A 14,260-nucleotide genomic window follows, 5' to 3' on the forward strand; every position below is an offset into this window, starting at 1 on the left:
GCTAGCTTCACCGCTCGGCGCGTAGCGATCTGGGTTTCGCTTTCCGTGCGACATTATGAAACCTGACGGAACCCGAGCGAGAGATCAGGCATGCAACACCTCTCTTTCTCTGTCGCCTCTGTTCCTCGCTGCCTCGCAAAGCAAACAAGCTACAGTGCCATTGCAGCTTCGGCCCAATCCTTACTCACCCATCGACTCGATCGACGCACACACTCTCCCATTCTATCCACTCAGCAGCAGAAACAGCTGCAGCAGCGCCATGCACGTACAGTGCTGACACCACCCCGCGCTGCATAAAGTTATACTGCTCCAACAGTGTCAATTGTGGAAGACGTAGCCATCAAGAGAGAAAAACAACCAGAGGGTAAGTGCAAGTGCAAGTGCAATTACTCAACTTCGATAGACCATAGCAACAGTCCAACAGAGATAGGTAATGTCTTCATTTGTCAGTTCATAGATCCCTAGCTAATTTTATGAACTGCAGCATCAATGGCTGCTGCAGCCGACAAGTCCTGGCCTCTACCACTAAAATCACCTACCCTTTCTCTCGTCTCTCCTATTTCCAGCTGCGCCCTCCTTCCCTCCCTCCGGATCATGATCTATGGTTTTATTAGTGATTAAAATTTAAGCCAAAGGAAGATAGATTTGAGTAAGATTTTAAAGTGCTTAACGGTTTGTAAGAAATTGTGGGAGACCTAGGAATTTGACACAGATCTCTCAATATATATCTTGTAAGCTTGAATGAAGGGGAGTTTCATGCTAGTTCCATCATTTATCTTCTATGCACGTCTAACTTTTACAGCATTTATATACGTGCTCTCACTCATATGTTTTGCACTTGTTGATTTCGCAATTAACAAGTTAATTAATGTTGAAGAATCACTCGTAGTCGTACTATAGATATTTTATGACAATCTATCATTTAGTATTTTGTCTATAAGAGTTTATTTTATTTTAACCATGATATTATTATTTATTTAAGTGACAAAATCATCATATAAATTTAAAGCTATATTGGGGGGAAGTTATCTGAAACTAGTTTATTTATCATTAGATTAAGCAACTATTTATTATTTATTTGAAAATATCATAAGAACCATCATTTTATGTACAAGTAAGAGCTAATAAAATAACCATTTATATAAAGCCATTGAATTTAAGGAAATAACATTCTCCATCAATTTTCTTAGCGTTAATTCTTCTTCCTGCCTTTATCTCGAGTAAATCAACTATTAAATATTACATCTATGGTTTCCTATATAATATACTGAATTGAAAGAGCTAGAATAAAAAATTCATACAACTAGTCTCTCAGGATATAATTAAAAAGATTCACCTTCTCATGCACAAGACACCATGCAAGACAGAAGTGGACAGTAGCTAATGTGAAAAAGTAAAGATCATGCATATATATATATAATCAATCATCTAAAAATATAATTAATTAATTAAGCTAGTCATGAAATTGATTGATTGACTGATTGATTCATTAGTTGGCTAGCTCCCCCTCGTCAGTCCGATCCTTCTCCTCTTCCTTGTCGTAGTAATCTTCCTCCTCGTCGACGCTCACGGTGGTGATGACGGAGGTGGTGGTGTTGAGGATATGGGGGGCGTGGCCGGCGCCGAAGGAGCGGACGTGGTCCTTGAGGGATCGCTTGTGCTTGAAGTCGGAGCCGCAGATGCAGAACCAGAGCTTACCGCAGTTCTTCTCGTGGGTGCGCCAGTCGCCGATCACGGCGAATGCCTTGTCGCAGCGTCGGCACGTGAAGGGTCGCGCGCCGTGCTTGCGCTTGTAGTGCATCTGCAGCGTGCGGAAGTCCTTGAGAGGCCGCGACCGCTGGTGCTCGATGTGGTTCTTGCACCCCTCCACGCAGCAATAGCACGGCAGCTTCAGCAGCGCCGGCGCCGGTGACGGCATCGGTTGCGCCTCGCCCCGCTGCAGCGACTCTGATCCCCGCCGGTACTGCGACCCATGCCCCCACATATGCATCTGCATAATTGAGAAACAAATCTAATGCATAGATCTTCCAATAATATTATTACCTAAAACACAATTTTCTAATTTAATTAAAAAATCGAAACTACTAGTGCATGGTCGATCAAATCTTTGTTTCTTGAGTTTAAATCAAGGAGAATAAATTGGAGGAGGGTGAAGGTGTACAGAAACAATGAACCTGCATATTGTTGAAACGGCTGAACGTTTTGTTGCAAACGGTGCAGGAGAAGTGAGTGTTGCTAATTAGGATTTCAGCGGCGGAAGGGATCCAGTACTGGCTGGGCACGGCCGGCTTCAACCCCACACCACTGACACCATCGGCGGCAGTAGTCATGGTTGCGCCAACATTAGTACTGCTACCAGTGCAGCTGCTTGAATTCGGCAGGCCAATGGAGAGAGCAATCGTCACGTCGGCGTGATAGGCTTGGCATTGGTTGAAGCTGGAGTACTGGAGCCAATTGGAGGAGCAACGACGGGAAGAGGAGGCTGAGAGTGTAGGGGTGGGCGTGGGATGGACGCCAGGGGGGCAAAGAGAGAGCAGCAAAATGGAATCGTCTGCAACTTCCTCATGGGGAGGTTTGCAGTTATGGTCGTTGGACAAGGAGTGGTTGCCGCCGTGGGAAAACATGGAGAACTAGCTAGTTAAGAATTATTGATGGGAAGGTGAAAGGCTAGGAGCTAAGTGCATGGGTACAAGAGGAGGAAGAGGAGGAGAGGGAACGATAAAAGGCGTATATATAATATCTAAGACAAGTTAATTCAGGGAGGGTTTAAATTCATTCTAAATTGCATTCCAGGGAGCGGAGTGAATGATCGATAGAGAAGGCTCAAGTGGATGAGAGTGGAGGCCTGAGGGGATTTTGGCTGGTTTAGGTTGGAAGGGAGACAACAGACCGGCAGAGGAGACAACAGAGAGAGCTAGAGAGACAGAGAGATCAGGAATCCATGCACGTCATAGGTGGGACCAGCAAGGGTTGTCGAATGGCTAGCAAGGGATAGGTTGGGACCACCAAGGGTGGATTGTATGCATGCGTATATGCATGAAATGGCATACGTGCTCGCGAGTTCAGCGATACGTATAACAAATTAAATACAAATCTTCTCATGTAAGTTCTTCTCTTCGTTTTCTTCGTCTTTTTTGGTGCTCTCTCACATCCTTTTCGATCAGTTCCTTTTGTAGGCATTCACCTCCCCCAGACTTTCATCCTGGGCGATATGTACCCAGTTTTGGAGTAGTCGTTCATCCTTATTCCTTAACAGCAACGCGAATCCTATGAGGGGCCTCCGCAGGATTCTTAGGAGACAGACTGCATGCTTTTTTACTCGTCTAGTTTAATCAAAGTTTAATTCCAATATATTAATAGCTACTAGTTAAATAGCAGATGCATCTAAAAGACATTGCACCTAATATAACAAAATAAATGCATGCACTTGAGAAAATTAAGGGATTTGCATATGCCTGATGAAAATTAATTCTTACACTATTGATTTTCATGTGAGCAATTCAACCTAAATGCTTCTTAAACCGACGAGGAAGCTTTCCAGATTGGGGCATAGGATTAATAGACAAAATTAAGATCAGGGAGAAATTAAGGCTTAAATTCTTTCAGAATTAAAATTTGATGACTAATTTGGAAGTACCTGTCCCTGTCTATTGCGTGGACATCCTCCGGAAACACAATCACTTTGACTTCAACTCCTTTCTCTCTGAGATCGCTTGCATGCTGAAAATTAAAGCAATCATAGCTATGTGATGGAACAAAATAAGAAGGAAAAAAAAGCAGAAGAAAATATTAACAGTGTGATAGGTGAAAAGGCAATTCATAATCGTCAGCAATGCCTAATGATAGTATAGATGCAAAATTTCTCAGTGTGAATAAGTTTGCTCATATCTGAACCAGAACAATATTAGGTGGCTGATCAAAACAATCTAATCTACGGCAAATAGCCGCATCCAAGCATGATGATCCTTATTGGAAAAATTGACTTCGTGTTTATAAGGAGCAAACATATTGCCCAAGTTTAAAATTTTCAGTATTAAAACTGCTGAAAAGTTGGAGGTAGTTCCAGTAAAACAGAACCTTAGTAGTATATTTTGTTCTACTCGATAAAAATCCCCTATTTTAAGTTCTTCAACATCAAGAGATAATCAAATGAACCTTGGCTGATAAGTCCCATATTAAGATATTTGAACTGGATGGATCCCGATATTGATATTTGTCAAATTATTAAGGAGTGATAACATAAAGGAAAACCCAGTGTTGTAATTTTCTTTATGCAACTGAAAATAATCCCTAATAAGATGTTGGTGTGCACAGAGAACTGGAAAGAAAATATAAAAAGAGTGCCATTGGATCCAAAAATTCATCAGACTGAAATATCTGTATGTATGTAACAGAGCATACTACAGATTGACATGCAAAATATGGACTGTTTGTTTTTTATATAGGTATCATACAGTCACTACTAATTAAGAATAGCATGTTTGTATATCGATAAAGCAGAAATATGGTCAGTCAGAAATTGATCGTGAAATGAAAACATACCACATCAAAGATATCAAGAGAATTCGTTGCAGCATGAGCACAACTTTCAAGAGCACTCCTTGCAGATACAAAAACCAGATACTTCCCATCTGGACTGCAAGTGTAGTCAGAATTGAATGAAGGAAATCACGGGATTGTGATAGCTAATTCATACAAACTCTATATATCACCTCAGAATTTAAAAAAAATGAAAAAAAAAAAAAAACAGATATGTGACCTGAGATACGGAACAAAGAACCTTAAGGGGAAAAAATGATACGTGATGCAAGACAGAGTTAAATTAATGGCAGAATTCACAACATTTTCATTCCTGATGCATGAAGGCCAGGTACTATGAGCTAATTACCACAGTAAACACATCCAATCTAAGAGAATTATAGTAACAGGAAAAGATGGCACACACTCACTCATTGGACAATGTATTAGAACTTTGCTCTTGAAAAGGATCACCAATTGCATACAAGGCACATGGTGCCTTTTGTAACAATACTTGATTCCAAGCTTTCTTGGAGTTTTTTGTGTCCCGTTTTCTGCTGACCACCCAACAAAAACCAACAAGGAATTATTTCCCTTAGAATCTGATGGAGACCAAACAACTTGACCCACACTTAAGGTCCTGGGAATGCCTCTAACAGCCTGCATTTCTCGACTGCAGCAAACTTGAAAACAAGGCCGTTGTTTGTTGACTTTGCCAGTTTTTACATCATTAAATGGATTAGTCTAGACCTATTGACGCAAACAACAAAGATTGAAGGGTTCCTTTTCTTAGAACATGTTTCACCCCAGCCCTTTCTAAATTATCAAATATTGGTTTTACTAAAGGTGATTCCTCTGCAACATAGGTGATCATTGACTCATCATGGTTCCATGAAATCCCTTCAAACCTATAGTACAGGCCATATCATTTAAAAGGGTAACAGATGAATAGAACAAAATGCTAATGCAACCATCCTGTGGTCTGAGGATATAGTTTATTGAATGCATTTTGTAAAGGATAAAAGAATTAATATCATCAATTCTAGTTACCATCCATCCGTATATACTAAACCATGAACTCATTGGGGAACATGAATTTCCTTTTCCAACAGAGCAGGCCCCCAAATTTCGAGCACCGTTGGTGAATCATTCTCCTTATTACGAACCACAAGAAGTTTCGACCCTGAAGGTGATGGGACAACTGCAGACGCCCCGTTCATCTCCACAGGAAATGGCGACCACTGAAAGTCGAAAGAGTCTTTGCTAGCCTTCGAGATAGAAGATGACAATACCATCGTCCTCCACCTGTTAGTCAAAAGCTCCACTTGCCGGACCCTAAACATCGCCCGCGAGGTGTTTGCTGCATTTACAGAAAAAATAAAAGAAAAGGGGGTGCGGAAATGAATAAGATAAAAGAAATAGGTAACGCGAAGTAGCCCTCATCATCATCCTGAAGAATATAACCATTTTCAGACTTAAAGATCCAAGCTTTGTCGATGATGGGGGCGTTCGCGAACTCCTGGAGCAATTCAGACTGCGAGGCGTACTCTTCGGCGGTCACCGGGTCGATCCCGAGGGGGGGGCATTTCCTTGGCAGAGATTGCTTGCGAAGACGAAGTCGCAGACAATTTCCGACTGATCAAGATCGAATCTTGGCTGAGACAAATCAGCGCGAAGAGTAACCGAACAAGTGCTGGGAGAGGGAAAAGTGGAGTAAACCGATTTGAGAAAGATGGAACTGGACTAATTAAGTGGTGAAGGTGGAGGAGTGATTAGGAGAGCACGGCGCGACGACAAAGGGCGGGACTTGGGGCGAAGGCGAAGGAGGCAGCAGCGCCGGCGAAGAGGGAGAGGAAAAGCATCGACGGCGTTAGATTAGGAAGATTATCTATGAAAATGACTATCTTGTAGAACGTCGATTTGATATTTTCTCCTTTTTTAAAAAAATAAAATAAAATCTTTAATATATTTGTTATTAAAACATTTTTAATAAATAATGTCTTTACTACGTTGTTAACAAACTCAAAATTATGAAAATCTTTAAATTGTAGATCATAAGTTGAATTGTAAATTATTTTGTAATATTAAATGCAAAATTTCTGTTATATCTTGATAAATCTAAATTGGCAATATATATATATATATATACAATTGAAATATCGGTTATTGTGTCCATTTCTCTCAACAAACGACAATTTTTAATTAACTAAAATATTTTATTTTAATAAATTTGCTTTTGCTATGTTTCCCTTCTACCAAGCACAAATGATTTCTTCTTTCTCAGCTCATTTGATTTTCAAATAAACACAAGAAAATAATTCAAATAAAAGAACCGGAAGGTAGAAAAAACAAGAACGAAATGTTGATTTTGCATGCTTTCTATTTCAATTTTTAATTTCATAAATATATCATACTAAAACTTTATGACATAATGGTATTGAATTAAGCTTGTTCAAACACAGCTCAAAAAAAAAAAAAATGGTAGCAGTCAAACACTCAAGTTATCATTGTTGTTAGATGAATATTTATCATCCACTGTTAAATGGACAAAATATCATCCACTGTTAAAGACTTCAAGAACTACATCTCTTTGTTGTAGCTTAGCAACAAAAATGGGTTTGTGCGTGAGTGGAATTTGATATTTCAATACTTCATATTTGTAAGTATGATTGATTGTAGAATCTGTGCCCATATATTGCCCTTAAGATCGATAAAGTAATCGAGATAATTAAGAACAATTTACACGACTAAATAAATAATTAACAAAATCACAAACAATTTATTTTATATAGATTATCTGAATATTTGATCGGGCGGTGAAGGTTCAAAAGCCCGCCGGAGCGAGTCTCAGTCGGAGATCCAACCCAATGACGTCCTCCGCGCCACCCTCTACGACCACCGCACCACCGGCGATCGTGCGGCTCTCGTCTGAGCACCACCCAGTTGCAGGCGCCAGCCCACCTCCGTACACCGCCGCCTCCGTGCAATTATAGTACGGCGGCGGGGCGTATCCGACGACCCAATTCGCGGAGGCCAGGGAAGCGCTCCGGGGACAGAGATCCAGGTTCCCCGCAGCCGGCGGGGGGCAGTGGAGGAGGGCCCGGCGGCGCAGCTGCTGGCGCTCCTTCTTGTGGGCGTTTTGGTGGCCGCCCAGCGCCTGCGAGTTGGCGAAATCCCGGCAGCAGTACTGGCACTCGTACCTCCTCCCGCCCCCGCCGCTGCCCACGTCACCTGCCGCCGCATCCTTGTCGGGCATGCGGAACCCGAAGAGCCTGATTCCGGCAGTACTGCTCGGGGACGACTTGGCGCGGAACTCTACTACCCTCGCCATATGATATCGATCGAATCAAGCGATCGAGGAAGAAGAAAAAATCAAAGCAAAGAAGAAGTGGAACGCGTTGCAGGCTGCAGCAGAGGACTGAGACAAGAACACATATATTTATATGGAGAAATTAATCAGCTAAAAAACGAAAGGACGAAGTCTAAGAAGAAATGGCTAGCCACTGTCGTCATAACTTATGTCTTTTGAAAGGCAACAATATAATTTAATTAGTAGTTGTTTGACATTAACTGTCGGTGCGTAGAATGTTGGAAATCAAATGGATACGAGGATGACAAGCCCTGCCAACGTACGTACTTACGTGGATGAGCCGTACTGCGTCCAACTTGGGGATACGATCGAAGACGAGAAAAAGCAGAGTACTTAGTTAAATACTGGAGTTCACGGGTTTGCTACCCTTCACCGTCCCATGCAAACTTAGCACCAACATGCATACACGATGTGACGTTGACTTACATCACCTGTCAATTTAGGGTAGAGCCCAATCGATGACGACGACGATGATCAAGTTGCATGGTACTGAAATGACGGAACCCCGCTGCACGAACACCGTAGCTACTGTCTCTATACGGAGTCAAAATTAATATACTAAGGGAAGTTTATCGATCTACGCTCCTAATTTATTGAGTTTATCACTAATTTAAGATCCACACGCTTTGCTTTTCTTGTATCTTGATCAACTGAGACGAATGGAAAATGACAGCGAGAAAATGAATAAACTAAAATTAAGATTGTGGTGAAGAAAGTGTGTAATGTGTTCCTCGTTGCATCTTTTTTTTTTCTAGCTCTAGCTCTAGGAGGTTTCTCTTTAATGAGATTGGGTGCCACATCTCCATCGCCATCGCCTTAACTTTATGCTTCAAGTAATTCTCAAGCACTCTCCAAACTCCCTACACAAGAGTCACTGCTTGTAGCTTTGCTTCACCTACTATTTCTATTGGGGCCAACTTACTCATTAGTCGTAGCTTTAATCAGAAGAAACAGAAAAATATTATGAAGCTACCATCCCTTATATCATTTCAGTTAAGTGGAATCAAACTATAACACTTCACTCAATAATCTGCCATCGACCATGAATTATATGACCTCTATTGCTTGTAGATGTGGCTGTGTTTACCTATCAAGAAAACCTACAAACCCACGATCAGTCCCCCACAAGGCTCTTTCTACACGGGGTACAAATGTGCAGTGTACTCAAGGATTCTCGAAGTCACTCCTACCAATACCATGGATTCACTTGAAGCAGTACTCTCCTTTATAGAAAGTAATTGAAGTGACCATTTTGGAGATAGCACCATGGCCAAATTAGATTCTCCATGTTAGGGGGGCATATGGTGGGCCTACTAAAATACTCTACTCATTGAATGATCCATGTCTTCTTCAACTTTAGTGCCGTGCCTGGTTCTTGATTATCTGTTTGCTTACGACTTGGGACGCATTTGCTTTTGCTGCGACCATGAAAAGGACGAAACATTGAAGGTGGATGGAAAAAAAACATGAAACTTGCCATTTGTATTACTTATCACAAGATCATCTCTTACTCTTAAGAACATCAAGTGGAAGGCATATAGTTTGTTCACTGTTTAATCTACTGATTGAACCTGATTTTTGGGTTCCTTCAAGCTAATAAGCAGGGACTCATGCAGCACTGGTTCGATTGCCGGAATGGTTTTGATTTTGAAAATAAAGGCTCTTATGCTAATCCATAAGCAAGAGCCCCTACTGTACGTACTTACGTATATCTTATGCTGAATTACAGTTGACAATACTTTCAATTCGACGACAATCCAATTCTTCTCTTCTGTTGGATGACTCTACTTCTTTAGTGGCATCTTTTCATATAAAAAAAGTAGAAAACAGAGTCTAATCTTCGTGCGTTTGGAGACATGTCGAACTTCTGTGTAGTGACGATGAGCTTAATTACTTGGGAGGAGGAGGACCGCAGGAAACAATAATATCCCTACCAACCGCGTGTCACCTTGCCGACGATGATGGTGTTGTCCTTTAACCTGTCACGCCAACTAATTATGCGGTAAGACCGCATAATGTCACTGGCGTGTCACACTGACATCATTCACGTGAATTGCTTCCTCCTTTCTGGGAGATGAACCGAGAATTCCCTGCGGGGCATCGCAGAACTCACGCAGATGACTAGCAAAATTTGACTTCGCAAAATTTAATTGCTGCGTTCTGACAATTAAGAACATAAAAAAATCGTAAATGATGAAAATAAATTGTTTTTTTTCTTCGCCTCTAAAGATAAAAGAAAAAAAATGGTAAATAAAGTCCATCAATTGGGACCCTGTCAAAGCTCACGCTCTATGTAGTCAGTGGGCGGGTTTCGTCGTATCGCATTCATTCATTCAGTCACCTTCTTGGTCAGCAAATGGAGCAAGAAAGCAGCAAGAGCGCAAGAAGAAAGAGGGCAGCCGAGGAAGATGAGGATTCAGATATGGAAAAGTTCTACGCTTTGCTGGAGAACATCACGGCGATGAGAGACTTGTTGAGGAAGAATAGCAGCTGTAGTAACAGGTTGGAACCGAAGGCATTGCCGCGGCCGTCGGTGTGGAAGCCTAAGTTTGAGCTGGAAGACTTTGCAGAGGAGAGCGGCGGCTGCGTTAGGAGACAGAGGAACCGGCGAGAAGAAGAAGGGAAAGAGAAAGAAGAGGAGGAACCAGGAGAACAGAAGATGAGCTTGGATCTCCGCTTTTCTCTTTAATTATAGGTGAGAAACTGGAATATATATGGTTTGAGTGTGATGAATTTGGAGATGAAATCTAAGAAAATCATTGGATCTGAAATGCCATGAAACGTTTTTATTTGTTTTTCTTAAATTTTATTTTGAGATATGGTTCCAATCGTTTCCCGAATTAAGAGATTGTACCCAAAATCAAGAAATTAATACATATTTAGCACTTTTTCAATAAAAATACATATTTTTCTTAGTGGAGTGGTTAAGGCGATTTCAGCAGAGGAGTAGTTAAGCCGTTAACGAGAGAGTTTTTTTTTTTATTATTTAGAAAAATTATTTTTCAGGCCCAAAATGACGTAACTGTTCAGAGTTTTTTTTTAGATCGACTATGGATTCTATCAGAATCAACTAGTTTCTGATGTCTTTTTATATCGAATCTGTGAATCTGAGACATCTTGATGAAGGGCAATTCACACTTGAAATCACATACACAGATTGTTGTTATCAAAGATAGAAACAAGTGCCAAAGTATACACACACGACGCTACGCATGAAGATAATACATAAGAAGATCGAGCAGGAGCTCACCGACGACTGGAAGTAAGCTGCAATGCATGAAGCAAGAAATCATACATTAAGTAGGCTCTCCCTCTTTCGTTCATTACCCTTTCTCCCTGCCACGGCCATGGCGGCAGCCTTATTGCTCGAGCTGGGCGTACCAGATCCCCTGGATCTTCACCTCCTTTGGCGTTTTGGCGCCCAGGTCTGTGTCTGACGGCTGCAGGCTCTCGAAGACGCCGATCACCTCCCCGGTCTCCGGTTTGCTCTTCGTCACGCTCAGCGTGATGTTCCCTGTGGAGGACGACACGTTCTTGATGTTCTCCTTGCTCAGCTCCTCCTCGTCTCCCCTTCCGCCGGCCGGCAGCGCAACGGCATTGTCGTACCCGGTGGATCCTCCCCTGCCCTTGGGGTCGAGGAACGACGATCCCCGGTAGGAGGGCACCAGGAACTTCCCGCTGAAGCTTTCCGGTTTTCCCGTTGCCACCAGCTGCTTGACGGTGAAGAGGAACGGCACGCGCTCGCCGCCCGGAAGCTGCACCGTCACTGCCGCGTAGTCGATCCCGTCCTTCTCCTCGAACTTGACGGTGCCGTCAGAGGACACCTCGAAGGGCCCCTCTATCTCGTCCAGCGTGTACGTCAGCCGCGTCATCAGCTTCGTCTTCTGGAACTCCGGCGGTGCGTTCTTCGACACTCCCTCCGCCTTCACCGTGAACGACGTCGGCTCCAGGCAGAGCTTCTTTATGTTGTACTTACCCGTCTTGAACGCGAACGCCTCCACCCCGCCTTCGATCGTCGGGCACTGGTTCGCCGTCCCCGTCCCCTTCACCTCCATGTACGTCTTGCTCTGGATCTCGTCGTCAACCGCTTCGGCACCCCTTCAGCACTTGCCCCCTGTTCTCAATTAATCATAAAAATTTTTTTTCTCCAATTCAACGATCACAAACAAGTTCTGATCACGATACATACAGAAACTACGAGGGCGGAGGCGGCCAAGGCGAATCCGGCGAGCTTGGCAGCGTCGGAGCACTTCTGAGACAAGTCACGGATGTCGGACTGCAGAGAGCAGGTGAGCCGGCCGCCGGCAGCAGGGTCAAAGCCGAACGCGCGGGAGAGGTGGGAGGACCTCGTTTGCTGCCGGCCGACGCCTCGGCCGAACTTGGCTGGCTGCAGGAGAGTAGCGGTGGCCTGAAGAGAAGCTGCCATATCTCTGCTTCTTCTCTGTCACTTGCTCTGTGTTGTGTCTTGTGCTCCGCTAAGGTGAGTTTTTGTGAGGCAGTACGTGGTGGATAATTACACGAAGAATGGATAAGAGGGCTCTTCTGATTGGTGGATTGCTGCAATCTAGACATTTGTTGTATGCCTCCATGGCAAATTAAGGATGAGCTTCCCAATTTCGTGGTGCTGGTTTCTTCAAGTACCAGATATCTGGGCCACAACTATCCCTCTCGTAAGAAAAAGAAAGAATTAACACGGCAGTTTTTTACCTCCATATTACAGTTACCTTTCATTTTGACTTTCTGGATGCAGAAATTTGGACTCGCCTGCTGAAATCATTAATTACAAGAAGCTGATAATTAATTCAGTATAACATCAATACAGCTTTGTTAAAATCATATCTGAATTCCCATTTCAATACTGAACAATTGCTTTAGTTTAGCCTGTTCTAATTATTTGGGATCACCTACACACATGAATCTTCCTCCATTGAACACTATATAAGCCATATTGTTTGTAATAGCTAGGTCTTTTTTCTACGTAAAAGATCTTCTTGGCTATAAGCCATATTAGACTAGGGAGATATATATGCAGTTGCTTCTTCCACCTTGGAACGATAGTTTGGCTTTAGTTTGCCTAGAATGTCCAATTCCCTGACAAAGTCATCTAGGTAATTGATTATGCTCAATTGCTTTAGTTTCTTCTTTTGTTTATTGTGATATCTGAAACACACTACTTCTGAACTCACTGATATAATGCTTGAAGGAGAGGTTTCAATGCTTGCAACCTAACAAGATTACCATGAGATGAAAGAAATCATGGAGTTGGCAGTACTGTGTTGTGTCGTCAGTGGTGTTATATCATGCTCACCATTCCTCTCAAGTAGGCAACTGCTATACTATATATAAAATGAATCTGATTTGATTGACGTTATATTGATTGAGAATTGGGAGGAAGAGCCTTCGAAAAGAAATCCAATTAACCGATCGAAATTAAAATATATAGTCTTTTATTCAATCATGCACCTTGACAAAAACAGCCTCAGTGCTGTCGTTTTTACCAATTGGTGCCTCAACAATAAAGTCTTTTGAGCTTTAATTTAAGCTTCCTCTAAATTGAAAGGCAACCTGTTCTTCGATAAGGTGCAGTGTTGCTGTCATAATAAATTACTGCATCAGCTTCAATTTATTGTGCATAATTTATCAAGTTATTGTTAACCAGCTGGAGACCACAAATCATGGCAGAAGATATGAAGCATCAACTGGAATTGGCGTTGCTTCGTGTTCAAAACTAGAACCGACGACGGTGAGATAGCGACTCCACACCAAACGGTCCATGCGTCTAAATTTAAATAAGGTTGCAGCTCTCTTTTGTTAATTATAATTTATTTATGTCCATTAAGTAAAGATCAATGAAAAGCAATGTATTATTAAGAAATTGGTGAGACGAAGTTCATTTGCTAACCATTTGGAGACTCAGAAACCACAATATATTTTATCAATTTATTTTTTGCTTCATATATAAAAATAAAATCTTAAACTGAACGGCACACAGTAGTACGCACTGTTTAATCATCTACAGGAGCAAGAATATGACGATTGAAAGTACCAGCAACGGCACAAAGATTGCACCGCCACGAATTACAGCCGGAGCAGCAGAGAGCAGCGGCGGCGTCCTCCGGTAGTAGAAGGGGAAATAAGGGAGGATGGGCTCCGGCGGCGGAGGCGCAACCAACATCCCGTAGCTCGGAGGAGAGTAGGGCATGTAGGGGGGCGTATAGAGTCCGCCGTCCACTGGTTGGGGAGGAGCGTAGCCGCTCCATGCGGGCGGTGGTGGAGGGTAGTTGGTGGCCCACGTCGGCGGCGGCAGACAGGGGTAAGGGCACGCCGTCGAAGGATCTTCGGAGAGGCAAACATTCGAGAGCAGTAGGAAAA

The 14,260-nt window shown here is 42.6% G+C and overlaps 4 protein-coding genes across 4 annotated transcripts; 1 reads left to right on the top strand and 3 right to left on the bottom strand.

Annotated features, from left to right (window-relative positions):
• Nucleotides 1–1,263: 1,263 nt before the first annotated feature.
• Nucleotides 1,264–2,624, bottom strand: LOC141828483 (zinc finger protein WIP6-like). The gene is made up of 2 exons (XM_074715926.1): nucleotides 2,175–2,624; nucleotides 1,264–1,990 (listed from the first exon to the last, which is right to left on the bottom strand). Exons 1-2 carry the CDS (start codon nucleotides 2,622–2,624, stop codon nucleotides 1,490–1,492), a joined length of 951 nt encoding a protein of 316 aa, XP_074572027.1. The 3' UTR covers nucleotides 1,264–1,489.
• A 4,587-nt stretch (nucleotides 2,625–7,211) lies between these two features.
• LOC141836976 (zinc finger protein GIS3-like) lies at nucleotides 7,212–7,914 on the bottom strand. The gene has a single exon (XM_074724498.1). It carries the CDS (start codon nucleotides 7,847–7,849, stop codon nucleotides 7,343–7,345), a length of 507 nt encoding a protein of 168 aa, XP_074580599.1. The 5' UTR covers nucleotides 7,850–7,914; the 3' UTR covers nucleotides 7,212–7,342.
• Nucleotides 7,915–10,233: 2,319 nt separating this feature from the next.
• On the top strand, nucleotides 10,234–10,622 carry LOC141839096 (NRR repressor homolog 3-like). The gene has a single exon (XM_074726796.1). The coding sequence runs from the start codon at nucleotides 10,245–10,247 to the stop codon at nucleotides 10,575–10,577; it is 333 nt and encodes a 110-aa protein (XP_074582897.1). The 5' UTR covers nucleotides 10,234–10,244; the 3' UTR covers nucleotides 10,578–10,622.
• Nucleotides 10,623–11,003: 381 nt separating this feature from the next.
• Nucleotides 11,004–12,372, bottom strand: LOC141836208 (oxygen-evolving enhancer protein 1, chloroplastic-like). The gene is given in 3 exon segments (XM_074723647.1): nucleotides 11,004–11,969; nucleotides 11,972–12,002; nucleotides 12,078–12,372. Coding segments are annotated over 3 exon segments (990 nt in total). The 5' UTR covers nucleotides 12,315–12,372; the 3' UTR covers nucleotides 11,004–11,247.
• Nucleotides 12,373–14,260: the final 1,888 nt, after the last annotated feature.

The sequence above is a fragment of the Curcuma longa genome, chromosome 1, assembly GCF_044706935.1.
Source record: "Curcuma longa cultivar G26 ecotype Majalengka, Jawa Barat chromosome 1, ITB_CL_G26_1.1, whole genome shotgun sequence".
Lineage (NCBI taxonomy): Eukaryota > Viridiplantae > Streptophyta > Magnoliopsida > Zingiberales > Zingiberaceae > Curcuma > Curcuma longa.